The sequence below is a fragment of the Elephas maximus genome, chromosome 3, assembly GCF_024166365.1.
Source record: "Elephas maximus indicus isolate mEleMax1 chromosome 3, mEleMax1 primary haplotype, whole genome shotgun sequence".
Taxonomy (NCBI): domain Eukaryota; kingdom Metazoa; phylum Chordata; class Mammalia; order Proboscidea; family Elephantidae; genus Elephas; species Elephas maximus.
In genome coordinates, this window is record NC_064821.1 from 17,436,533 (window position 1) to 17,463,855 (window position 27,323).

General features: G+C 43.0%; 2 protein-coding genes across 2 annotated transcripts in view; one reads left to right on the forward strand and one right to left on the reverse strand.

The window, feature by feature from the left end:
* The window catches only part of LOC126070942 (olfactory receptor 7G2-like), a 457,831-nt gene that overhangs the window by 79,323 nt on the left and 351,185 nt on the right, over window positions 1-27,323 (reverse strand). The gene's annotated exons all lie outside the window — the stretch shown is intronic.
* Window positions 10,061-12,091, forward strand: LOC126070944 (serine/threonine-protein kinase MARK2-like). The gene has a single exon (XM_049875269.1). It carries the CDS (start codon window positions 10,061-10,063, stop codon window positions 12,089-12,091), a length of 2,031 nt encoding a protein of 676 aa, XP_049731226.1.

Genomic DNA, 27,323 nt, shown 5'->3' on the forward strand with positions numbered 1-27,323 from the left:
AGAAAGCATTCTGCATCCCACTTTGGAGAGTGGCCTCTGGGGTCTTAAACGCTGGCAAGTAGCCATCTAAGATGCATCAACTGGTCTCAATCCACCTGGAGCAAGGAAGAATGAAGAACACCAAAGACACAAGGTAACTATGAGCCTAAGAGACAGAAAAGACCACACAAACCAGAGACTACACCAGCCTGAGACCAGAAGAACTAGATGGTGCCTGCCCACAACCGATGACTCCTCTGACAGGGAACACAACAAAGAAGCCCTGAGAGATCAGGAGAGCAGTGGGATGCAGACCCCTAATTCTCATAAAAAGACCAGACTTAATTGTCAGAATGGGACTAGAAGGGCCCCAGAGGCTACAGTCCCCAGACCTTCTATTAGCCCAAAACAGGAACCATTCTCAAAGCCAACTCTTCAGACAGGGATTAGACTGGAATATGGGATGGAAAATGATACTGGTGAAGAAGCTTCTCGGATCAAGAGGACACATGAGACTATGTTGGCATCTCCTGTATGCAGGGGAGATGGGAGGGCAGAGGGGGTCAGAAGCTGGCTGAATGGACACGAAAAGAGAGAATGGAGGGAAGGAGTGTGTTGTTTTATTAGTAGGAGAGCAATTAGGAGTATATAGCAAAGTATGTATAAATTTTTGTATGAGACACTGACTTGATTTCTAAACTTTCACTTAAAGCACAAAAAAAAATTAAAAAAAAATCAGATGACGTATTGCATCGGGCAAACCTACTGCAAAAGACCTCTTTAAAGTGCTAAAAGGCAAAGCTATCACTTTAACAACTAAGGTGCACCTTACCAAGCCATGCTGTTTTCAAGTACCTCACATGCATGAGAGAGCTGGACAATGCCTACGGAAGACCAAAGAATTGATAACTTTGAATTACAGTATCAGCAAAGAATATTGAATATGCCATGATTACTGGTGGAACAAACAAATCTGTCTTGGAACAAGTACAGCCAGAATGCTCATTCCAAGAAATAATGTCCAGGTTTGGTCTCACTTTCTTTTGACATGTTATCATGAGGGATCAGTCCCTGGAGAAAGATATCAACCTTGGTCAACAAGAGGGTCATCGAAAAAGTGGAAGACCCCCAACGAGATGGATTGACGCAGTGGCTGCAACAATGGGCTCCGGCATAACAATGATTGTGAGGATGGTGCAGGACCAGGCAGTGTTTCACTCTGTTGTACACAGGATCGCTATGAGTCACAATTGACTCAATGAGATCTAACAATAAAAACAAGGATTAGGATTTTGAACATGCCAAACTTGATGTATCTATTAAACTTCCATGTGGAGAATCTAACAATCTGGAGTGATCCTGTCTAGAGATATGCATTTGGAGTCCTCAGGGAGGGTGGAGGCTACAACTGTCGAGAGACCATGTGACAAGATAAGAATGGCCATGTGAGAACTTGGGTGGGCAGGTAGCTAGGAGGGATTAATGAATGCTGAGGCAACAAGCTGTGTAGATCACAAACGGGCCTATGACAATGCATCTGTAGACACGTTAGCCCTATACACCACTGAAAACCTCTATATTGTTGCACAAATAATTGACATGTGAGAAGGAGTATAAAGAGAATCCCAGATGCCGTGAGGAAGAACAGTAATGGCCCCGAAGTATACTTTCTGAAGAAGTTACATTTGATCAGAGACCTGAAAGATTGGTAAAATCTAGTTAGCAGTCGGGGCTGGAGAGGGAGAATTTAGGATGAATGGAACAGTAGAGATGACAGGGTATTTGCAGTTTCCTTATGATTGCAGTCCAGAGAGTGAAACAGGGAAAGTAATAACTGAAGTTTTAGGCGCCAGATAATGGAAGACTGAATAGGCTGCATTCAGAATTTGGAACTTCTCCTAAAACTAATGAGAATTCATGAAAGGATTGGAAACACGGGAGTCATTTGATTTATTTTTGCAAGGATATTCTGGTTAGAGTGTGAAGAAGTGAACACACAGAGAGGTCAAGATGGATGTGGCAAGATGCAGGCCAATGTCAGACTTCCTGCAGGAGGAGAAGAGAACGTGAATATTCATTCACTGTTTCTTTTTCTGTCTTATGACTCAAACCCCAGTTCATGACAGTGTTTGCGATCTCATGCTTTGGATTACCCATTTCTAAATTCTCTGTTCTCTTAATTCTTCCCCCAAATACTACACATAAAGCTAGTACGATAAAAAATATTTTGAGTCTCAGAATTGCTGTGGTAATAAAATATACATGCCAATGGAATTACAGCAAATTTCCAAGATTAACATTTTTATTTGTGTTTAAAAATTTAGCAAAAAAATTTAATAGCACCGCAACTTTTTAACAAGGATAGATGATAAATACAGCAACAGGAGACCTGTAGCTGTGTAAATATTCTACTCAAAGAAGGTTGGCTTTGAATTCTGCCATAGATATCTAGCACTGCTACAACAAAAATGCCACAAGAAAATGTCTTTAACAAAAAGAAATTTATTCTCTCACAGTTTAGGAGGCTAGAAGGCTAAATTCAGGCACAAGCTCCAAGGGAAGGCTCTCCAGGAAAGTTCTTGTCATCAGTCTTACCCTGGGTCCAGGAGCTTCTCAGTGCAGGGACCCTGTGTCCAAAGTAGGCACTCCTCTTCTGTCTCTTCTTGCTTGGTGGTAATGAGATCCCTTCAGGCTGAAATGACCTGAGGCTGGAGAGTTGATACACCACCGAGGCAGAAGAGTAAAGGTGTACTGCTGGCCTTGCCAGCTGAAGGCTTATGGCTTCTGGAGGTCCTTCGAAACAGGTATGGAGAAAAAGGCATTACACACATCAACAGGTCCATAGGAGGTACCAGGAGATATATTAATTTGCTAAGGCAATGAAACCACATCTGGAACAGCAGCTGCAATTGCAGTCTCCACCTGGTTAAGTTTTCAATAATCCACTGTCATTCTCTAAGATCCATTTGTTTTTTCACGAGACAAACAGGCCAGTTCAATACGGATGTGGTGGGAATCAATACCCATGCATTCTTCAAATCCTTGATGGTGGCAGTAATCTCTCCAATCCCTCCAGGAATGCAGCATTGCTTTTGGTTTCCTATTTTCCTAGGTAGGGGCAGTTCTAATGGCTTCTACTTAGACTTTCCTACCATAATATCCCTCGCTCCACATGTCAGGGAGCCAGCATGTGGCTTCTGCCAGTTGCTGAGCATGACTATTCCAATTACGCATTCTGGATCTGGGGAAATCACTACAGTATGGGTTCGGGGACCCACTACACCCACTGTGAGACAGGCATGAGCTAATACTCCATTAATAAATTGAACTCCACATGCCCTCACTCTAGTAGTTGTGCCTCCACGCCTGCAGAATCTAATTTCAGGTCAGACTCCAGATCCTCACCCAAATCCAAACTCGACACAGTCTTGGGTTCCTTTCCCACACATTGCTTTGGCAGGGGTGGCTTGGCTTTGGACTTCCATTTGGACTGGCCAAAATCTGAGCTTGCTTCATCTCTTACTCTCACCTTAATCTCACAGAGTAAAAGTCTTTACCCATAGCTATCAATTCCAACTCATAGTGACATTACAGACAGAAAACTGCCCCCACAGGGTTTCTGAGGCTTTCATCTTTATGGAAACACACTGCCACGTCTTTATTCCACGGAGGGGCTGGTGGGTTCAAACCACTGACTTTTTCCTTAGCAGCTGAGTGCTTAACTACTGCACCACCAGGGATCGTTAGAGTCTTTACAGACACCTAAATGATAGTGTTGGCAAAGAATATTGAATAATATACCATCGACTGCTGAAATAAACAAATAGATCTTACAAGAAGTATGGCCAGAATGCTCCTTAGACGGTGGATGGGAAAATTTCGCCTCACGTACTTTGGACGGGTTACCAAGAGGGACCAATCCTCCTGGATATTATGTTTGCTAAAGGACAAGGTCAGCAAAACAGAGGAAGAGCCTCAACAAGATGGATTGACACAGTGGCATCAACAATGGCCTCAAACATAGGCTACACTGAAGACATTGGTGAAAAACACGGCTCTAGGAATTAAGCACCAGTTGAGATGTTTCAACAAATGCATGCAGCAATGGAGGTACTCACGCATCTATGGCAAGAAATTTGGATGTTGGCTAACTGGCCAACAAACTGGAAGAGATATATGTGCCCATTCTAAAGAATGGTGATCCAACAGAATGTGGAATTTATCCAACAGTGTCACTAACATCACATGAAAGTAATATTTTGCTAAAGGATTGGGCCAGATTCACTGACCAAAGCTGAGGGGGCAGGGCTGCCATGCTCAAAGGGCAGAAGAATGGGGTCTGCTAAGGCCGAGTGGATAGAGTCGCCACTCAGATGGACTAGGAGAATGGGGCTGCCCAAAGCTGATGGAACAGAGTTGCCGTTCCCGTGGGCCTGGGAGGTAGAGCTGAAGTTCAAGTCCTAGGGGACTCCAGCCAGAATTCAGAGATTGTAGCCAACACTTCGTATCTGGAGGGCAGGGCCATTACCCAGATGGTCTCTGAGAACAGAGGGTTATTTTCGACCCTTGAGAGGTAATGTAAATTGTTGGTGATGACCCCATCTCCTCGTTCCCTCCAATTTCTACCATTTCTAATAGAAAGGTTTACCCTGTGCCTGTTCCATTATTCTACTTTGAAAGCAAAAAAACTTCTAGATTTCACAGATGAAGAGAAATTATGCGACAGGAAAGAATTTGGACTTGGAGTTAAGGCTTTTGGGATGATATAAGGGGGTGAAAGTGTTTTACATGTGGCAAGGACATGAATTTTGGGGGTCTACAGCTGGAACCCCCACGTGTCTGGCAGTTTGTCATACTGTAGGGGCTTTTGTGTTGTTGTGATGCTGGAAGCTATGCCACTGGTACTCAGATACCAGCAGGGTTGCCCATGGAGGACAGGTTTCAGCTGAGCTTCCAGACTAAGACAGACTAGGAACAAGGACCCGGCAGTCTGCTTCTGAAAAGCATTAGCCAGTGAAAACCTTAGGAATAGCACTGGAACACTGTCTGATATACTGCCTGAAAATGAGCCCCTCAGGTTGGAAGGCACTCAAAAGATCACTGGGGAAGAGCTGCCTCCTCAAAGTACAGTCGACCTTAATGACGTGGATGGAATAAAGCTTTTGGGACCTTCATCTGCTGATGTGGCACGACTCAAAATGAGAAGAAACACCTGCAAACATCCATTAATAATTGGAACCTGGAATGTATGAAGTATGAATCTAGGAAAATTGGAAATTGGCAAAAATGAAATGGAACGCATAAACATCGATATCCTAGGCATTAGTGAGCTGAAATGCACTGGTATTGGCCATTTTGAATCGGACAATCATATAGTCTACTATGTTGGGAATGACAACTCGAAGAGAAATGGTGTTGCATTCATCAACAAAAAGAATATTTCAAGATTTATCCTGAAGCACAATGCTGTCAGTGATAGGATAATATCCATACGCCTACAAGGAAGACCAGTTAATACGACTATTATTCAAATTTACGCACCAAACACTAGGGCCAAAGATGAAGAAAGAGAAGATTTTTATCAGCTGCTACAGTCTGAAATTGATCGAACATGCAATCAAGATGCATTGAAAATTACTGCTGGTTGGAATGCGAAAGCTGGAAACAAAGAAGAAGGATCAGTAGTTGGAAAATATGGCCTTGGTGATAGAAACAGTGCTGGAGATCAAATGACAGAATTTTGCAAGACCAATGACTTCTTCATTACAAATACCTTCTTTCACCAACATATACAGTGACTACACACATGGACCTCACCAGATGGAACACACAGAAATCAAACTGACTACATCTGTGGAAAGAGACGATGGAAAAGCTCAATATCATCAGCCAGAACAAGGCCAGGGGCCGACTGGGGAACAGACCATCCATTGCTCATATGCAAGTTCAAGCTGAAACTGAAGAAAATCAGAGCAAGTCCACAAGACCCAAAATATGACTTTGAATATACCCCACCTGAATTTAGAGACCATCTCAAGAATAGGTTTGATGCATTGAACACTACTGACCGCAGACCAGATGAGTTGTGGAATGACATCAAGGACATCATCCATGAAGAAAGCAAGACGTCATTGAAAAGACAGGAAACAAAGACCAAGATGGATGTCAGAGGAGACTCTGAACCTTGCTCTTGAGCGTCGAACAGCTAAAGCAAAAGGAAGAATTGATGAAGTAAAAGAACTGAACAGAAGATTTCAAAGGACAGCTGAGAAGACAAAGTATTATAATGACATGTACAAGGAGCTGCAGATGGAAAACCAAAAGGGAAGAACACGCTCGGCATTTCTCAAGCTGAAAGGATTGAAGAAAAAATTCAAACCTCGAGTTGCAATAGTGAAGGATTCCATGGGGAAAATATTAAACGATGCAGGAAGCATCAAAAGAAGATGGAAGGAATACACAGAGTCATTATACCAAAAAGAGTTAGTTGATATTCAACCATTTCAAGAGGTGGCATATGATCAGGAACCGATGGTACTGAAGGAAGAAGTCCAAGCCGCTCTGAAAGCACTGGCGAAAAACGAGGCTCCAGGAATTGATGGAATATCAATTGAGATGTTTCAACAAACAGATGTAGCGCTGGACGTGCTCACTCGTCTATGCCAAGAAATATGGAAGACAGCTTCCTGGCCAACTGACTGGAAGAGATCCATATTTATGCCTATTCCAAAGAAAGGTGATCCAACCGAATGTGGAAGTTATAGAATATCGTTAATATCACATACAAGGAAAATTTTCCTGAAGATCATTCAAAAACGGCTACAGCAGTATGTCGACAGGGAACTGCCAGAAATTCAGGCAGGTTTCAGAAGAGGATGTGGAATCAGGGATATCATTGCTGCTGTCAGAGGGATCCTGGCTGAAAGCAGAGAATACCTGAAGGATGTGTACCTGTGTTTTATTGACTATGCAAAGGCATTCGACTGTGTGGATCATAACAAACTATGGATAACACTGCAAAGAATGGGAATTCCAGAACGCTTAATTGTGCTCTTGAGGAACCTTTACATAGATCAACAGGCAGTTCTTTGGACAGAACAAGGGGATACTAATTGGTTTAAAGTAAAGAAAGGTGTGCATCAGGGTTGTATTCTTTCACCATACCTATTCAATCTGCATGCTGAGCAAATAATACGAGAAGCTGGACTATATGAAGAAGAATGGGGCATCAGGATTGGAGAAAGACTCATTAACAACTAGCGTTATGCAGATGACACAACCTTGCTTGCTGAAAGTGAAGAGGACTTGAAGCACTTACAGATGAAGATCAAAGACCACAGCCTTCAGTATGGATTACACCTCAACATAAAAAAAACAAAAATCCTCACAACTGGACTGATGAGCACCATCATGATAAACGAAGAAAAGAGTGAAGTTGTCAAGGATTTCATTTTACTTGGATCCACAATCAACACCCGTGGAAGCAGCAGTCAAGAAATCATAAGACGCGTTGCATTGGGCAAATCTGCTGCAAAGGACCTCTTCAAAGTGTTAAAGAGCAAAGATGTCACCCTGAAGACTAAGATGTCCCTGACCCAAGCCATGGTATTTTCAATCACATCATACGCGTGTGAAAGCTGGACAATGAATAAGGAAGACCAAAGTAGAACTGACACCTTTGAATTGCGGTGTTGGCGAAGAATACTGAATATACCATGGACCTCCAAAAGAACGAACAAATCTGTCTTGGAAGAAGTGCAGCAGAATGCTCCTTAGAGGCAAGGATGGTGAGACTGCATCTTACATACTTTGGACACATTGTCAGGAGCAATCAGTCCCTGCAGAAGGACATCATGCTTGGCAGAGTACAGGGTCACCGGAAAAGAGGAAGACCCTCAATGAGGTGGATTGACACAGTGGCTGCAACAATAAGCTCCAGTATAACTACGATTGTAAGGATAGCGCAGGACTGGGCAGTGTTTCGCTCTGTTGTGCATAGGGTCACTATGAGTCAGAACCGACTCGATGGCACCTAGCAACAACAACAACAAGGTGGAATGTCATGGATTGAATAGAAAGGGATGAAATGCGTTTACGAAAGTCACAGCCCAGATCCGATGGAAGGGGAGGTTCCCTGGGGTGTGACCTCTATCACCTTTTATCTTCCAAGAGATAAAAGGAGAGAAATGTAATCAGAGAGATATAAGTACCTCATGCCACCAAGAAAGATGTGCCAGGAGCAGAGCACATTCTTTGGACCTACGGTCATTGTGCTGAGAAGCTCCTAGGCCAGGAGAAAATGATTGATGACAAGGACCTTCTCCCAGAAACAACAAAGATAGAAAGAATTCCCTGGGAGTTGGCACCCTGAGTTTGGACTTGTAGCCTTGTAGACTGGGAGAGAATAAATTTCTCTTTGTTAAAGCCATCCACTTGTGGTATTGCTGTTATAGCAGCACTAGGTAACTAAGACACTTAGTGAAGTAGAGGGTTAGGGAGAAAGAGGAAGACCTTGACAAGACAGACTGACACAGTGGCTGCAACAATGGGCTCAAACACAGCAACAATTCTGATGATGGGGCAGGACCCAGAAGTGTTTTGTTGTGTTGTACCTAGGGTCGCTATGAGTCAGAATCAACTCGACAGCATCTAATAACAACAACAGCCACTATGCAAGGCAGGAACGCAAGCGGAAATCTATATACAACTGTTCACTGCAGCACTTTTCACAAGAAGCAAAAGATGAACACAGCCAAAATGTCCATCAGCAGGTGAATGGATACACAAACTTTGGTACGTACACACAATGGAGTAGAACTGCTCCACAAGGTTTTCAAGGCTGTGACCTTTCAGAAGCAGATCACCGGGCCTGTCTTCTGAGAAGTTTCTGGGTGGGTTTGAACCCCCAAACTAGTAGATGAGCCATTAACTGTTGGTGCAAGCCAGGGACTTCCAATGGAATATTACACACACTCCCAAAAATGAAGTCTTGATGCATACGACAACATGGATGAAGCCTGAAAACACCAAGCTGAGAAAAGTCAGTCAGTCAGAAAAGGAGAGATGCATTCTGATCTCACTTATAGGACATAAGCAAATATACACAAAGCAAAGCTTATTAGTGGTTACCAGGGGTGACAGGGAGGGGGAAGGAAGAGTTTTTGATTAGGATCATTGAGTTTATGTGAAAGGTAGTGGAATGATTTGGAACATAAACCGTAAAATGCTTGCACAGCTTGAATATAAGCAATGTAACAAATGCACATGTAGAAATTGTTGAAATGGCGTGTTTTATTATGTATATTTGGAACACAATAAAAAAATAACATGAAGATCAATAAAAAGGAAAGAAAAGCTCTGTGGAATTCTCGCTCTACACACACACACACACACACACATTTTTCTTCTAAAAAAAATGAGTAAAGAATCCCTGAGAGCAAAAAGCACAGTCAATTACCCCCCGTTTTTATTGGTCCATTTCTTGTGGTGACCTCATAAGGAGCCAATTCTTTGGAACTCCAAGCCCCTATATAAGTCCCTGGAAACCTAGGTTTGTGGTCTTTCTGGCTCAGGAAGCTCTTTCAGTGACCTGAGACATCGTGACCAAACTTGGCTTGTTTTCTCTTTAAATTGTGGTTTTTCTATTTCCTCGCCAGCTATTCTTATTTTCTCTTTGTTTTTCCTCATTTGCATTCATTCGTTTTTCATTTTATTCTTCCTTTACATCCTCAATTTTTCTTTTTTTCTATGTACTTGTTAATTTTTTTATCATCTTACTATTATTGTTTTATTTTGTATTTTTTCTTATCCTCATGTTATTTATTCCTTTTTTGAATCTTTCTCATTGATTTCTTGTTTTGTTTATGTATACAATTTATCTTATTTTTATCAGTTTTTAAAATTTTACTTCCTCTTTTCTCATTTTACCTTTTTGATTATATTTTAACTTTTTCTCATTTTTTCCATATTTCATTAAGTTTTTAGTCACCACTTTTTAGGGTTTTGGGTTTTTAAGTTTTTAATCCTACCACCAGGGCACCTCTTATCCCAAAGCCCGCTACGCCTTCGCACCATAGCCAACATGCTGCAGAGCCACTTAGCCTTCTCTGCTGTGGAGGAAACTCATGTGGGACACTACCACCTCCTCAGAACCATCGGCAAGGGGGCATCTGCCAAGGTCAAGCTGGCCCAGCACGTCATCACCGGTCAAGAGGTAGCCATTAAAATAATTGACAAGATCCAGCACACGTCCTCCGACCTCCACAGACTATACAGAGAGATAGAAATTATGAAGGATCTCCATCATCCAAATATTGTAAAGCTGTTTGAAGTCATAGAGAATGAGCACGCCCTCTATATAGTGATGGAGTATGCAAGTGGAAGGGACCTCTTTTACCACCTAGTGAATCATGGCTTCATGAGCGAAAAAGAGGCCCAAACGAAATTCCAACAAATAGTGTCAGCGGTGAAGTACTGCCACAACAAGGGCATTGTTCATAGGGATCTGAAAACAGAAAACTTACTATTGGACAAGCGAATGAACATCAAACTTGCAGACTTTGGTTTAGGAACTGAATTCACCACAGGGAGCAAGGTGGATACCTTCTGTGGCACTCCCCCTTATTCTGCCCCAGAACTCCTTCAGGGAGAAAAGTATGACGGACCCCCAGTGGATGTGTGGAGCCTGGGAGTCATCCTATACTTCATGGTAACTGGATCTCTGCCTTTTCGTGGGAAGACCTTGACGAAGCTGCGAGAGCAGGTGCTGCAGGGACAATATCACGTTCCCTTCCACATGTCTAGCCAGTGTCAACACCTGCTCAGTAAAATTTTCATTCGTGACCCAAGAAAGAGAGCCACATTAGAGGACATCCTAGCACATCTATGGATGAAGGTGAGCCATGAAGAAAAACAAAAGCTCTATGTGCAGCCACTCCCAGACTACGATAACCACTGGCACACTGAGGTGACGGTGAACACAGGTTACGTGCAGGAAGACATTCATGACTCACTGTTGAACCACAATTACAATGATGCGAACGCCACCTATCTGATCCTGCGTCACGACACATATGAGATTGACAGCCACACCAGCACCCTGGAACCCCAGGCTGAAGCCCATTGCACCGATAGCCACACTCCTTCCTCATCCCATGAAGTGCCTCCTACCGTCTGTCCTAAACCCAAACAGCGTAGTTACACCGAGCCCACCATTCCCACCTTTGGTTACTACATCCGCGATGCTTTGAACACTCTCTCTGAGGGAGGGATGGGGACCTCCATGGTGTCTACTTCTCCATCATTCTCCCTGGCCCTGGCCCACCTGCGGCAGCAATCTACCACAGCCTGGGCACAGCCCAACCAGGACTCTGACCTGTATGCCAAGGTGAGAAACAGTGAGGTGCCACAGCCCATCACACCACCCCAGTGTGTTTCTGTGCCTTCCTCCTCAGCCTACACCATCAACGAGAGTGCCGGGGCCCCGGAGAAAACCAGTTTTACCCAGGGAATGTCAAATCAAAGCTCCGTAAATGAGGAGCAGGTGCATGAGTTACCTGACCAGCCGAGTTTGGCCCAGACTGTGAGTCTAGCCTCTTCCTCTGAGGAGCAGGTGCATGAGTTACCTGACCAGCCGAGTTTGCCCCAGACTGTGAGTCCAGCCTCTTCCTCTGTCAGCAGCCAGGGCTGGAAGCAGGCCACTGGGAGGTTCTTTAAGCTCATGAGAAGATGCCTTTGTTTTACATATGACAAAAAGGACCACAAAGCATCGGACAGCAAAGCTGCACAAATGATCAAACCTCAACAGGCCAAACCACGCTCTCTCAAATTTACCTGGAGGATGAAGATCACCAGTTCCTTGGAGCCCGACGAGATGCTGCAGGAGATCTGTCAAGTGTTGGATGCCAATGGCTGTGACTGGGATCTCACCCACAAATACACACTGCTGTGTATGAATGGCACACCAGGACAACAGGACTTCATTCAGTGGAGGATGGAGGTGTGCACCCTGCCTCGGAGGACTCTCAATGGGGTAAAAGTGAAGAGAATTTCAGGGACCTCTGAGGCCTTCAATAACATTGTCTCAAAAATCACCAGGGACCTTGCACTTTAAAATGGGGGCAGCAGAGCTGCCTGAGAGAAAACAGGAGTTCCAAGGTTTAAGCTCCTTTGTAATTTTGAAGGCGATGTTCGGAAAACCCACCTAAAAAAGGTGCCCGAAGTTCACTTCACTTGAACCCTGTTGAGCAATCATCAAGGCAGTGTGCATACCTTCATCCTCCACTGCACAAAGTCCTCTTGGCCTGCACGTCACGTGTGCACAGCAACACATATGCCCGGGAGACAACCCACTAGCAGCTGTTGGCATCGCACACTTGGCAGATCTTCCACATCATCTCGTTGGGCTCCATGGAGCTGGTTCCTCCACGTAAACTTCAGCGACAACAGCTTGGCCTCTCCAGGTTTAAGCACTTCCACCTCGTCTTTGCTCTCAGATTCCTACAGATCCGCTGCAGCAAACATGAAGCAAAGAATTCATGAAAACAAAACAAACACTCCCAAATTCATCCGTTCAGACAGACAAAGGAAAGCTTGTAATAGGGAAAGCCACTTGATTCACTAACACGGCCATCGAGATCTCTCTGGAGTCCCTTGGGATGCACTGAACAGCAAAGCAGAAAGTTGTCGGTTTAACTCCACACACAGATGACTTGAAAGAAAGGCCTCCAGTCTATTTCTGAAACATCTTGAAGCTGAAGAAAATCAGACCAAGTCCACAAGAGCCAAAGTATGACCTTGAGCTTGTCCCACCTGAATTTAGAGACGATCTCAAGAATACATTCACTGACTGAACACTAATGACCGAAGACCAGGCGAGTTGTGGAATGACATCATATGTTCTTCCTTGTGAAAAAATCTGGAGTTTAGCCATCAAATTAGATCCTGGGCCATGCGAAACTCAACATGGAAGACTTTCAAGTGGGCCTAAGTATTTCAAGAATAGGCATCAATTCTACTATACACTGGATCCTTTTCTGAACCTGTTTATTGTTTTCAGAGGGAGACCACCTGCCCTATCGTCTCCACCCTAGGAGAAATTTTTCTAGCACACCCATTTATAGAACTTTAGTAGCCTTGGAGGTGGCATGCCAATAAATTTTGCCCAAATTGACCTTGCTTCTCAGCTTTTCATGCTTGGCTCTGTCTCCTGTACAGTGACATGTCTATATTTTTTAACACTGGGTATCAGTTTCCAACAAATATTTCCGTATTAATGGTTTTGGTAGGCCTAGCACACACTGGAAGCAGGTACTTGTCAATTTGGTTAGACTCTCCCACGTGAAGAGTGCTTAGATAGCTCCATGGGATTAAATCCATTTTCCATAAGAAATTGCTTTGCTATAACCCCCCAGCAGCCATGCCTGATTACTGGGGGCACAGCCACAATTACAATTCCTATAGGACATACAAAATACTGAATGTTATTTAAAAAAAAAAAAAAGAAACTTGTGTTTTGACAGTGTGAGAAGATTACATTAGGGAAGAACTTCCAAGCTAGTTATAGTTCCTGATTTTTTGAGACATGCTTTGGTCCACCTAATTTATACCATATACTTTATCTTCCTTGCATGTACTGATTAGTGACCACTGCCCTTGATCACTTAGTTAGTGGGATTCATTTCTGCCTCAGGAAAAGGGCTTGTACTGGTGGGGGAGAGAGAGCATTATAATTAGTAGGAAAATAGGTCAATACTTCTAAGGGCCTATGGTTGACAGGATTTACATTGTGAAAAATATGTAGTGCAGCTTAAGAAAGAGCAAGAGCTTGCCAAAGTGATGCGGGGGCGTTCCAAATACTGAGTTCCAATCACTTAAGCCTGTCCAGAGTCATTTCTCAATTTATTGTCCTGCTAAATGGATGGACCCCCATTACCAAATTCTTCATCATTCCCAATATCTCCTCCTTTTCCTTCTTACTACTTGTAGTGAGTTAGAAATATGTGGGGCTGAGCTGGCAAACCAAGACATGTAATCCTGCAAATAACACTGAATAAATCTCAGTGGCCCCCTGCCATCCCTGGCTGCTGACACAGGGAGAGGCTGGGCTCACAATCTGAGGCAAACTCGGCTGGTCAGGAATCTCTTGCAGCTTCTCAGCATGCAAAGAGCTTAGTTTTCACTCTCCCTGGAGGAAACCAGTTCCTTCTGAGCTCCACCACTGCTGCTCATGGTGTGGGATGAGGAGGAAGCCTCACTTTAGCTGGGTTATGATTCCCTGTATCTTGTGATTGTCCTCCATTCTGAGATTGTAATTTTATGTTAAAGAGGATTAGGATGGGATGGTAATGCCATCCTTACCCAGGTCACACCCCTCATCCAATGTAAAAGCAGTTACCCTGGGGTGTGGTCTGTACCACCCCTTATGTCTCAAGAGATAAAAAGGAAAGGGAAGCAAGCAGAGAGTTGGGGACCTCATACCCCTAATAAAGCAGCAACAGGAGCGAAGCTCATGCTTTGGACCTAGTGTCCCTGCACCTGAGATGCTCCTCTATCAGGGGAAAATTGATGAGAAGACCGACAGAGAAAGAAAGCCTTCCCCTGGAGCTGACACCCTGAATTTGGACTTTCAGCCTACTATATCATGAAGAAATTGATTTCTCTTTGTTAAAGCCATCCACTTGTGGTATTTCTATTACAGCAGCGCTAGAAGACTAAGAGAGCTGGAATGGCAGCCTCGCTCTACCTCCTCTGCTTGGGTTAGCACAAGAGGGTACACTGTACACCATGGGATGAAGATCCACTGCAGGCTGCTATGGCCCTCTGTCTCAGGTGTTTTACGACCAGGAGCAAATAGATGACTATCACAACACTGTACTTTGGCATCATCAATAAGCACTGAATCTCTCACCATGTGTAACACATCACCTCAATCCACTGACGGTCACTGTAATCTGGGTGTGGCTCCACATACAGCTTTTGTTCTTCATGACCCACCATCATTCACGGATGTGTCAGAATTGCCTCTGAAATACCTCTCTCACTAGGGTCATGAATGAAAATTTTGCTCAGCAGGTATTCATACTGCATAGTCATATGGAAGGGAAAGTCCCTTCACTACCTCCTGCCATAGTATCATGAAGGTATTTCCAACAAAAGGCAGGGATCCACCTACCAACAAATACAAAATGACTCCCAGGCTCAACACATCCACTAGGGGGGGGTCTGTCATACTTTTCTCCCTGAAGAGTTCTAGGGCAGAATAAAGGAAGGGAAACTGCCACAGGAGGTATACAGCTTGTTGCCCAGGCTGAATTCATTTCCAAGGTCAAGACCTGAAAGTTTGCTGCTCATTTTCTTATCTAATAGTAGGTTTTCTCTTTTCAGGCCCCTCTGAACCATACACTTGTTATGACAATCCTGCACTGCAGACACTATCTGGCAGAATTTGGTGGCTTGAGCCCCTTTGTCCCTCATCCTGCCATGAGCCCTTGCATGATGAAACACCTCCCCTCCACTTACTTATTCCATCACTATGTGGAGTGTGTTCTCATTCTTGATGACTTCAAACAATTTCACAGTAAACACTCCCACAGCTCCATGGAGGCATTTCCACCAAAAGGCAGGGATTCACTCACCAACAAATACAAGATGACTCCCAGGCTCCACACATCCACTGGGAAGTCCGTCGTACTCTTCTCCCTGGAAGAGTTCTAGGGCAGAATAAAGAAAAGGTATGAATGAAAGCCTTCATAATTTTAACCTCTCAGGATAGTCTGTGGATGCTGCAGGAGGTTGCTGGGTCTCCCTAATGATCTTACCTTATTCCCAGTGAGGAGAGCTTTAGCCAACTTCACGTTGGTGAAGGTACCTTTGCAGAGGTTTTCGAGCATTTGGTAGTCTTACACATGGGTCTCCTCCTCAGAAGAAATGGCCGAGAGGCCTCTGCATCATCTCAGACTTGGGTCAAGTCTTACTTAGCTTAGGGCCAATGGGTCCCAACACAGGATTCAAAGTGGTAAAAACTGATGACTAAATAAAAACTAGGCCCCTGGGTGGCACAAATTGTTAAGCCCTGGATGACAAGCCAAAAGGTTAGTAGTTCAAACCCACCCAGTGGCATCTCCAAAGTAAGGCCTCGTAACTGACTCTGAAAGGTCACAACCTTCAAAACCCTGTGAAACAGTTCTACTTTGCACGTTTGGTGTTGCTGCCAACTGTTATCTACTCAACAGCAACTAGTAACATGCAAATAAAAACATAATTAAAGGAGAAAAAGATGAGAAAAAGCATATAAAAACTAGAAAAAAAATACAAAATAAGAAAATGAAAAAGTGACAAAAATCAGTTTTATTTTGGGGGTTAGTCTGTGGAGGTTGGAAGAGCTCTGCTGGATCTTGTCAGTGATCCTGGCTCTGAAAGTGGCCACGTTTGGATTCTGGCCTACTGAGTTCCAGTCTCTCATTCAGAGCCCTACCAAAGGGCAATGTTAAAATCAATCAAGTGGGTAAGTTCAGCAAGACGCTGAGATAGGTTATATGAAGCTCTCACCCCACCAAAGGGGGAAAAGAAACCTAGAAGGTGTTGCTACCCTGTGAGTATCCTGAAAAGAGTCAACAGTTGACATCAACACAGCAAATGCTGAATCAAGGAAAAGATGGCTTCAAAAAGGTAAGGCAACTTTGTGGTGTCTTTTCTTGCCCTTGCCCCATCTCCTCCCCAACTCAGTGGTCATCTTATAGCAGCAGCACTTGCTTCTGATCCCAGGGTGGGACCCTGTTCCTGGCTCCAGTTAGAGTACAGAAAATCATTGTGTGTGTCTCTTCTAATCTTTCTGGGGGATGCCTGAAGGACTAATGCAAGGACCTTGTCTCTTTGACCTAACTTACAACCCAGGCTGCTAAGGTGGCAGGCATTTATAAGGAAAGATTGCAAGAGGAACTAATAGCCCATAGAGGGCTCAGGCTAAACAGTATGCTCAAAACATACGATAGATAGCCTAAGGCCTAAAAGCCAAAAATGGGAAGTACTTCTTTGGAAAATCAGGATATTCAAAAGCAACTGTGTGTTTGGGGAAATTTAGCAGGCTACAAATACCTAGAGCAAAATTTCTGTTCAGAAACTACCCGAGAAAGACCTACACTTTTTCTCACTCTATAAGTGTTTCAGGAGTGCCCCAGCACAGAGCCAATCTGCACAGACTAGGAGAAGTATTTGTGGGTTTTGTTTTGATTTTTTGTTTCTTTCTTTTTTCTATGTATTTTTAGCTCCTCTCATTTCAAAATCACTCTAAAAACACTAGATGGGAATTTCCATTTTCCATTCCACTATAAAAGGAACTTGGATGTCCCTTGCATGCTCACAATAAGAAAAACCTGAAAAGAAACAACTCTTCTTAGCTCTGTCACAGATCTGAACTCACAGAGCAATCTGCTATCCCAGAAGCTGGAGATACACATGCACTACTACAAAGAATCCCTGCTTACTGGGAACAGAGAATGCCACCACCGTTACTTCCACCTCCTGACCTAGAATCATATGTTATTAGGTGCCGATGAGTTGATTCCAACTCATAGCAGTGCAATGTGACAGAGTAGAACACCCCCATAGGATTCTCTAGGCTGGAAACGTTATGGAAGCAAACAGCCAAGTATTTTCTTCTATGGAGTTGCTGGCTGGTTTTAATCAACACCCTGTTGGTTAGCAGCCATGTGCTTAACTATTATGCCACTAGGGCTCCTTACTTCATTGCTAATTGACTAATCCCTGGAAACTGAGAGATAGAAATTTCACAGGGCCTAGCCTTATGGTACCTTCACACTTCGGTGAATTTCTCATAAAGGAGACTCACTAGGTTTTCACTGTCAAACTGTAAGAAAAAGTCTCTCATAATTCCAGTTGGAAAAAAAAAGTAACCAACTGCAAACACTACTGTGTTCTTGACAACCGTCTACCCTTGAAGGAAATGGTTCTACCACCCTTTCAACCAACCTAACCAACTTCCAATTTTTAGAGCCTAATAGACTTGAGGAAGGGGAAATACCAAACACCATCTAACATGCCACATAGGGGGAAAACTGCCTACCTTCAGTCCTCATCGAACATACACACACACAAAAAAAAAAGAAAACCCAGTGCCGTCGAGTTGATTCCGACACATAGTACCCTATAGGACAGAGCAGAACTGCCCAATAGAGATTTCAAGGAGCGCTTGGCGGATTCGAATAGCCAACCCATTAGTTAGCACCCGTAGCACTTAACCACTACGCCACCAGGAAGTCCTCATCAAGCATAGGCTTGACAAAAACGTGGAAACACACACAGACTGAACAGACTGGGTAAACAACAGGACAAGGCTCAGATATGGCACCTTTGTTAGAAATATTAGACCAGGAAATTAAAATAGCTATGATAATATGATAAGGGCTCTGGGTAAAAAGTGGACAACATGCAACAATAAAAGGGTAATGAAAATGAACAGACTGAAACTCAAAGAAATACTCAAAAAAATATCAGAAATGAAAAACACAGTAACACAAATGAAAAACGGCACCGATTGGCTTATCAGTAGGTTGCACATGTTTAAGCAAAGAATCAGTAAGGTTGAACATTTGTCAGTGGAAACTTGTCAAATTGAAAAGAAAAAAGAGTGAAAGAGAATAAGAAATGGGGGACAATCCCAAAAAGTCTAACAGATGCAGAGAGGGAATACCAGAAGCAGAAGAGAAAAAGGAACACAGGAAATATTTAAAGTTTTAATGGCACAGTATTATCTAAAACTGTTGCCAGACACCAAATCACAGATCGAGGAGCCCATAGAACACTAAGCAGGATAAATACCAAAACATCTAAATCTGGGAATAGGATATTGAAAGTGCAGATAATTACACAAAGAGGAAAAACTTACATAAACAAGAGGAAACAAAAACACTATACCTATAAAGGAACGAGGATTAGAATTCATCAGACCTCCCCAGAAACCACGCAAGCAAGAAGAGTGTGCAGTGATAAACGTAAAGTGTGAAAAGAAAACTCTAGCTGAACACAAGCTAAACAACACATGTTTCAGTGACCACCTATAAACAAGAATACATTCATTCCAAAAAGTCACTAAACAAATACAGTAAAATAACCTTCAAGAATTTAATTTAAAAACATTAAAAGGGAAAGGTGCATAATCTGATTTCCAGGTTACCACTTTATAATATTCAAATGTCCACTTAAAAAAAAAATATTACAAGGCATACAAGAAAAAGAAAATTTGTTCCATTGAAAGGAACAAAATAAACTGACAGAAAACATTCCAGTCCACACATCAGACTTACTAGACAAAGACTTCAAAACGACTGTCTTAAATATGCCTAAAGAGCCAAAACCAAACATGGAGAAATATCTAAAGGAAATCAGGAAAACTATGAAAGAAAATGAGGCTATTAATAAAGAAAGAAAGCCATTAATAAAGAGATAATATAAAAAGAAACCAACAAAAATTCAGCAGCTCAATAGTGCAACCACTGAAATAAAAATTTACTAGAGAATGCAAACATTTCAGAAAGAAGAAGAAACTATCAATAAATTTGAAAAAAGGGATATTGAAATTACTGAGTCTCAAGAGCAAAAAAATAAATAAAAACAAGTAAACAAAGCCTATGAGATCTGCTAGACACAATCCACATGACCAGCATTGCTACCCCCAAAGGAGAAGAGGGGGAAAAAGTGACAAAAATCATACCTGAAGAAAGGATAACTGAAAAGTTTCAAAACTTCATGATAGATGTGTATCTACAAAACTAAGAAACAAATTTCAAGGGAAATACACTCAAAAAAACAAAACAATCGTATTAAAACGGAAATCTAGAACATCACTCTTTTTCCAATAGCATCTAAAAAAGAAAATACTGAGGAATAAATTGAACTTAGCAGTCAAAAGCTTATACACTGAAAACTACAAAATACTGCTGAAAGAAATTCAAGAAGACCTAAATAAATGGAAAGGAATACCGGTTTCATGCAATGGAGGACTTAATATTGTCAAAATGGCAATTCTACCAAATCTATCTGCAGAGTCCGTGTAATCCCGATGAAAATTCTAAAACCCATTTTTACACCAATGGAAAAGCCAAACCTCAAGTTCACCTTGAATTGCTAGAGGCCCTGCATCCAAAATAATCTTCAAACACACGGATCAAAGTCACATGACTCACACTTCTCAACTTCAAAACAATTGCAAAGCTGCAGTAATCCAAACTGTGTGCTATCGGCATGTGAATAGACATACAGACCAACAGAATGGAATTCAAACTCTACGAATAAACCCAAGCATATCTGGTCAATTCATTTTCAACAAGGACGCCAAATCCATTCAATGAGAAAAGAGTCTCTTCAACAAATGGCACAAAGAAAACTGGATTTCCACATGCAAGAAAAGGAAGCTCAACTTCTACCTCACATCATACAAATAACTCAAAATGATCAGTCAACTAACTAAAGATAACAACTAAAGTCATAAGATTCTTAAATAGAAGAAATTAGAGGGATTTGGCAATGGGTATTTACATATGACAGAAAAAGCATAAACAACAAGATAAAAATTGGATTACGTGCAAGTTACAAATTTTGTCCATCACTGTTTAGGAAGCATTGAGTTTGTGTTTATAGGATAGAAAATTTTGCAAGGGATATTAGTGACAGTTGCACAACATGATTGATATAACTGGTGTTACTGAACTGTGTACGTGAAGATGCTGAATTGCAAATGGTTTGTATAATTTCACAACAATAAAACAGGTAAAAATAATCTTTAAGAAGTAAACACGTTCTAAGGCAAAAACAGACATTATCCAGAAATTAAAAAGAAACCTTAGGGGGTGGAGCTAAGAGGGCAGACTAGGAAGATGCTTCTATCCAGCCCTCTTTACAACAAAGACCTGAAAAACAAGTGAAACCAGTATATTTGCCACAAGCTCCGAGCCCTGAGCATAAAAGGCAACCTTAGACAGGAACTGAGGGGCAGGGGAAGGAAGAGACCGTTCAGAAGCGGACAGGAGTTACCGGACCTGAATCGCAGGGAGCCCTCAGGCACCATTCCTGGAGCAGAGCGGCTAGGCAGTGGCAGCTCCGCTTCCGGAGCAAGTCCTGGGGCACACTCACCTCCTCCTGAGAAGCTGCCTAAATGTGTCCCGGGGGGAGGGGCCATGGAGGCCGAAGGGGATGGGGTGGGGCGGGGCACAGTGGGCGGAGCCGAAGGGTGGGCCAGGAGAAGAGCAGTGACTCCTGGGGCCAGGGTCACAGCACCTTAGGTGCCTCTGGGAGGAGGCAAGGGAATTGAAATGGGAGGATCTGGGAACAAGAGCTCTCTGCCCATTTTTAAATTGGGTTGTTTGTCCTTTTTGTTGGAGACTGTCATGAGCTGTACAGATATTATACGTATTTTGGATATTGTACCCTTATTTCCCAGGTAGTTTCCAAAATTTTCTTCCATTCTGTAGGTTTTCACTTTCTTGATCATGCTCTTTGATGCACAAACGGTTTTCATTTTGTTGAATTCCAACTGACCTATATTTTCTTTTGTTGCTCACATTTTGGTGTCATATCTAAGAATCTCCCTAAGAATCAGCCATTGAAAACCCTCCGGAACACAGTTGTACTCTGACACACTTAGGGTTGCCATGGTCTGAATACCCTGGATGGCAACTGGTTTTTCTCTAGGCTCTTTCTAGTGCCTGTGTTTTCTATCTCCCTCTACAGGTGACTTTCTGTAGCTTACCACAATTCCAGGTGGTCTTAGCAAAAAAAAAAAAAAAAAAGAAAATTTTTTTTTTTTTTTGTAGGAGCACATTAATCTTATAGCCAAAAAAAGCTGGGAATTCTCTGCCGTGTTTTCAGTACCTGGGTCAACAGATAGGTCATGGGTTCAGCCCATCATTGTGCACATATTAATGTGAGACTAGCCTCTGGATATTGCTAATAGATGTCAGTGGTTAAGGAACTAGGGTCACATGTGTGGTTTCAGGAAAAGGTCAGCCAGAGAGGGCAGTTATGGACTCTGTACTAAAATTAGGTTAGCACAGCAAGCTAAACAGAGTTAGACTGATCATCTTGTGCAGTGCTCTGGCTAACGTCATAGGCAAATTTGGGCTGATTAAAAAAAAAAAAATATATATATATATATATATATATATATATTCTTCCTTGTGAAAAAATCTGTAGTTTAGCCATCAAATTAGATCCTGGACCATGTGAAACTCAACACGGAATACTTTCAAGCGGGCCTAAGTATTTCAAGAATAGGCATCAATTCTACTATACATTGGATCCTTTTCTGTACCTGTTTAATGTTTTCAGTGGGAGACCACCTGCCCTATCGTCTCCACCCTAGGAGAAATTTTTCTAGCACACTCATTTATATAACTTTAGTAGCCTTGGAGGTAGCATGCCAATAAATTTTGCCCAAGTTGACTCTGCTTCTCAGATTTTCATGGTTGACTCTGTCTCCTGTACGTTGGGGTATCTATATTTTTTAAGAATTCCCCAGGAGAGTAACATCCGGCATCAATTTCCAACAAATATTTCTGTATTAATGGATTTTGTAGGCTTAGCACACACTGGATGCAGGCAGTTGTCAATTTGGTTACAATCTCGCATATGAAGAGTGCTTAGATAGCTCCATGGGATTAAATCCATTTTCCATATGAAATTTCTTTGCTATAACCCCCCAGCAGCCATGACTGACTACTGTGGGCACGGCCAGATTTACAATTGCTATACAACATACAAATATTGACTATTATCAAAAATAAAAAAAACCTTGTGTTCTGACAGTATGAGAAGATTAGATTAGGGAAGAACTTCAAAGCTAGTTGCAGTTCCTGATTTTTTCAGACATGCTTTGGGCCACCTAATGTATACCATGTACATTGTCTTCCTTGTATACACTGATTAGTGAACACTGCCCTTGATCACTTAGTGGGATTCATTTTTGCCTCAGTAAAAGGGCTTGTACTGGTGGGGGAGAGAGAGCATTATAATTAGTAGGAAAATAGGCCAATACTTCTAAGGGCAGACATTGCTGACAGGATTTATATTGTGAAAAATATATAGTGCAGCTTAAGAAAGAGCAAGAGCTTGCCAAAGTGATGCGGGGGCGTTTCATATATTGAGTTCCAATCACTTAAGGCTGTCCAAAGTCATTTTCCCAATTTATTCTCCAGCTGAATCGATGGACCCCCATTATCAATTTCTACATCATTCCCAATACCTCTTCCTTTTCCTTCTAGCCACTTACAGTGAGTTAGAAAATGTGAGGCTGAGCTGGCAAAACAAGACATGTATTTCTGCAAATAAAACTGAATAAATCTCAGTGGAACCCTGCCATCCCTGGCTGCTGACACAGGGAGAGGCTGGGCTCACAATCTGAGGCAAACTCGGCTGGTCAACAATCTCTTGCAGCTTGTCCACATGCAAGGAGCTTAGTTTTGACACTCCCTGGAGGAAACCAGTTCCCTCTGGGCTCCACCGCTGCTGATGATGGTGTGGGATGAAGAGGAAGCCTCAAAGACACACTGGGAAGATGTTCTAAACCGCACCACGTCACTTTTGCTCACCCTGGAGCACACTCCAGAGTCCTGGTTGGGCTGCACCGAGTCTATCCTGGATTCGTGTTGCAGGTAGGACTGGGCTAGGGAGACTGAGGTACAAGCAGATGCCATGGAGGCCCCTGAAACTGAGTCAGATAGACTATCCAAAGCATTGTGGATGTTGCCCTGGCCAAGGCTGGTCTTCACTAAAGGTGTCGAATTCCCACTTTCCTGTTTGTTGGTGGAGACGTTGCTGTCCACACAGGGCACAGGACTGGACTTCTTTCTCTCCAGGAGGGGTAGAGAGCTGACAGGTGTGTTGTTGTGCTACTCCTCTTCTGCCCTGACTCCTGGTCCTCCTCAGGCCACTTATTTTTTGGCATAATTGCAGGAGGAATCTTAGGTAGGCCTCATGGAATAAATTATATCCTCCCCCCAAAATGTGTGTATCGCATTAGCTGGGTCATGATTCCCCGTATCCTGTGCTCCTCCTCTATTCTGGGATTGTAATTTTATGTTAAACAAGATTAGGATAGGATGGTAACGCCACCCTTACCCAGGTCACGTCCCAGATCCAATGTAAAAGAAGTTACCCTGGGGTGTGGTCTGCACCACCTCTTATGTCTCAAGAGATAAAAAGGAAAGGGAAGCAAGCAGAGAGTTGGGGACCTCACGCCACCAATAAAGCAGCAACAGGAGCGAAGCGCATCCTTTGGACCCAGTGTCCCTGCACCTGAGATGCTCCTCTATCAGGGGAAAATTGATGAGATGACTGACAGAGAAAGAAAGCCTTCTCCTGGAGCTGACACCCTGAATTTGGACTTTTAGTCTACTATACCATGAAAAAAAAAATTTCTCTTTGTTAAAGCCATCCACTTCTGGAAATTATATTATAGCAGCACTAGATGGCTAAGACAGTTGGAATGGTAGGCTCGCTGTACCTCCTCTGCTTGGGTTAACACAAGAGGGTACACTGTACACCATGGGATGAAGATCCACTGCAGGCTGCTATGGCCCTCTGTCTCAGGTGTCTTATGACCCAGGAGCAGATAGGTGACTATCACAACACTGTACTTTGGCAACATCCATAAGCACTGAATCTCTTGCCATGTGTAGCAAATAACCTCAATCCACTGGGCGTCACTGAAATCTGGGAGTGGTTCCACATACAGCTTTTGTTCTTCATGACCGACCATCACCCACGGATGTGTCAGAATTGCCTCTAAAGTACCTCTCTCACTGGGGTCATGAATGAAAATTTTGCTCAGCAGGTGTTCATACTACAGAGATATATGTGGGGGAAAGTCCCTTCACTACATCCTGCCATAGCATCATGAAGGTATTTCCAACAAGAGGCAAAGATCCACCTACCCACAAATACAAGATGACTCCCAGGCTCAACACATCCACTGGGGGGTCTGTCATACTTTTCTCCCTGAAGAGTTCTAGGGCAGAATAAAGGAAGGGAGACTGCCAGAGGATGTTTACAGCTTGTTGCCCAGGCTGAATTCATTTCCAAGATCAAGACCTCAAAGTTTGCTGTTCATTTTCTTATCCAATACCAGGTTTCCTGTTTTCAGGTCCCTCTGAACCATACACTTGTTATGACAGTCCTACACCACGGACACTATCTGGCAGAATTTGGTGGCTTGAGCCCCTTTTTCCCTCATCCTGCCATGAGCCCTTGCGTGATGAGAAACCTCCCTTCCACTTACTTATTCCATCAGTATATGGAGTGTGTTCTCATTCTTGATGACTTCAAACAATTTCACAGAAAACACTCCCACAGCTCCGTGAAGGTATTTCCAACAAAAGGCAGCGATCCACTCACCAACAAATACAACATGACTCCCAGGCTCCACATATCCACTTGGACGTCCGTCGTACTCTTCTCCCTGGAACAGTTCTAGGGCAGAATAAAGAAAAGGTATCATTGAAAGACTTCATAATTTTTACCTCTCAGGATAGTCTGTGGATGCTGCAGGAGGTTGCGGGGGCTCCCTAATGATCTTACCTTACTCCCAGTGAGGATAGGTTTGGCCAACTTCACCTTGGTGAAGGTACCTTTGCAGATGTTTTTGAGCATTTGGTAGTCTCACACATGGGCCTCCTCCTCAGAAGAAATGGCCGAGAGGCCTCTGCATCATCTTGGACGTGGGTCATGTCTTACTTAGCTTAGGGCCAATGGGTCCCAACACAGGATTCAAAGTGGTAAAAACTGATGACTAAATAAAAACTAGGCCCCTGGGTGGCACAAATTGTTAAGCCATGAAAGACTAGCCAAAAGGTTAGTAGTTCAAACGCACCTAGTGGCATCTCCAAAGTAAGTCCTCGTAACTGCTTCTGAAAGGTCACAACCTTGAAAACCCTGTGAAGCAGTTCTACTTTGCACTTTTGGGGTTCCTGTGAGTTGTTATCTACTCAACGGCAACTAGAAACACGCAAATAAAAACTTAATTAAAGGAGAAAAAGCATATATAAACTAGAAAAAATAAATAGGGAAAAAAGAAAACGATAAAGTAACAAAAATCATTTTTATTTTGGGGGCTACTGTGAGGACGTTGGATGAGCTCTGCTGGGTCTTCTCAGTGATCCTGGCTGTGAAGATGGGAATGTTTGGATTCTGCTCTGCTGAGTTCCAGTCTCCCATTCAGAGCCGTATCAAAGGGCAAGGTTAAAATGTATCAAGTGGGAAAGTTCAGCAAGAGGGTGAGATAGGCTATATGACGCTCTTATCCCACCAAAGGGGGGAAGAAAAACCTAGAAGCTGTTGTTACCCTGTGAATATCTTGAAAACAGTCAGCAGTTGACATCAACACAGCAAATGCTGAATCAGGGAAAAGGTAACTTCACAAAGGTAAGGCAACTTTGTGGTCTCTTTTCTTGCCCTTTGCCCCATCTCCTCCCCAACTCAGTGGTCATCTTACAGCAGCAGCACTTGCTTCTGATCCCAGGGTGGGACCCTGTTCCTGGCTCCAGTTAGAGTACACAAAATCATTGTGTGTGTCTCTTCTAATCTTTCTGGGGGATGCCTGAAGGACTAATGAAAGGAGATTGTCTCTTTTACCTAACTTATGACCCAGGCTGGTACGGTGGCAGGCATTTGTAAGAAAGATTGCAAGAGGAACTAACAGTCCATAGAGGGCTGAGGCTAAACATTATGCTCAAAACATACAAAAGATTGCCTAAGGGTTGGGAGCCAAAATAGGGAAGTACTTCTTTGGAAAATCAGGACATTCAAAAGCAACTGTGTGTTTGGGGACATTTAGCAAGCTATACATACCTAGAACAAAATTTATGTTCACAAACTACCTGAGAAAGACCTATACTTTTTTCTCACTCGTTCAGTGTTTCAGGAGTGCCCCAGCACACAGCCAATCTGCACAGGCTGGGAGAGGTATCTGTGGGTTTTGCTTTGATTTATGTTGTTTCTTTGTTTTTTCATTAGCTCCTCTCATTTCAAAATCACTGTGAAAACACTAGACGGGAATTTGCATTTTCCATTCCAGTATAGAAGGAAATCGGATGTCCCTTGCACGCTCACAATAAAAAAAAAACCTGAAGAGAAACAACTCTTCTTAGCTCTATCAGCGATCTGAACTCAAAGAGCAACGTGCTATCCCAGAAGCTGGAGATACACATGCACTACTACAAAGAATCACTGCTTACTGGGAACAGAGAATTCCACCACCATTCCTTCCACCTCCTGACCTAGAATCATATGTTATTAGGTGCCGATGAGTTGATTCCAGCTCATAGCAGTGCAATGTG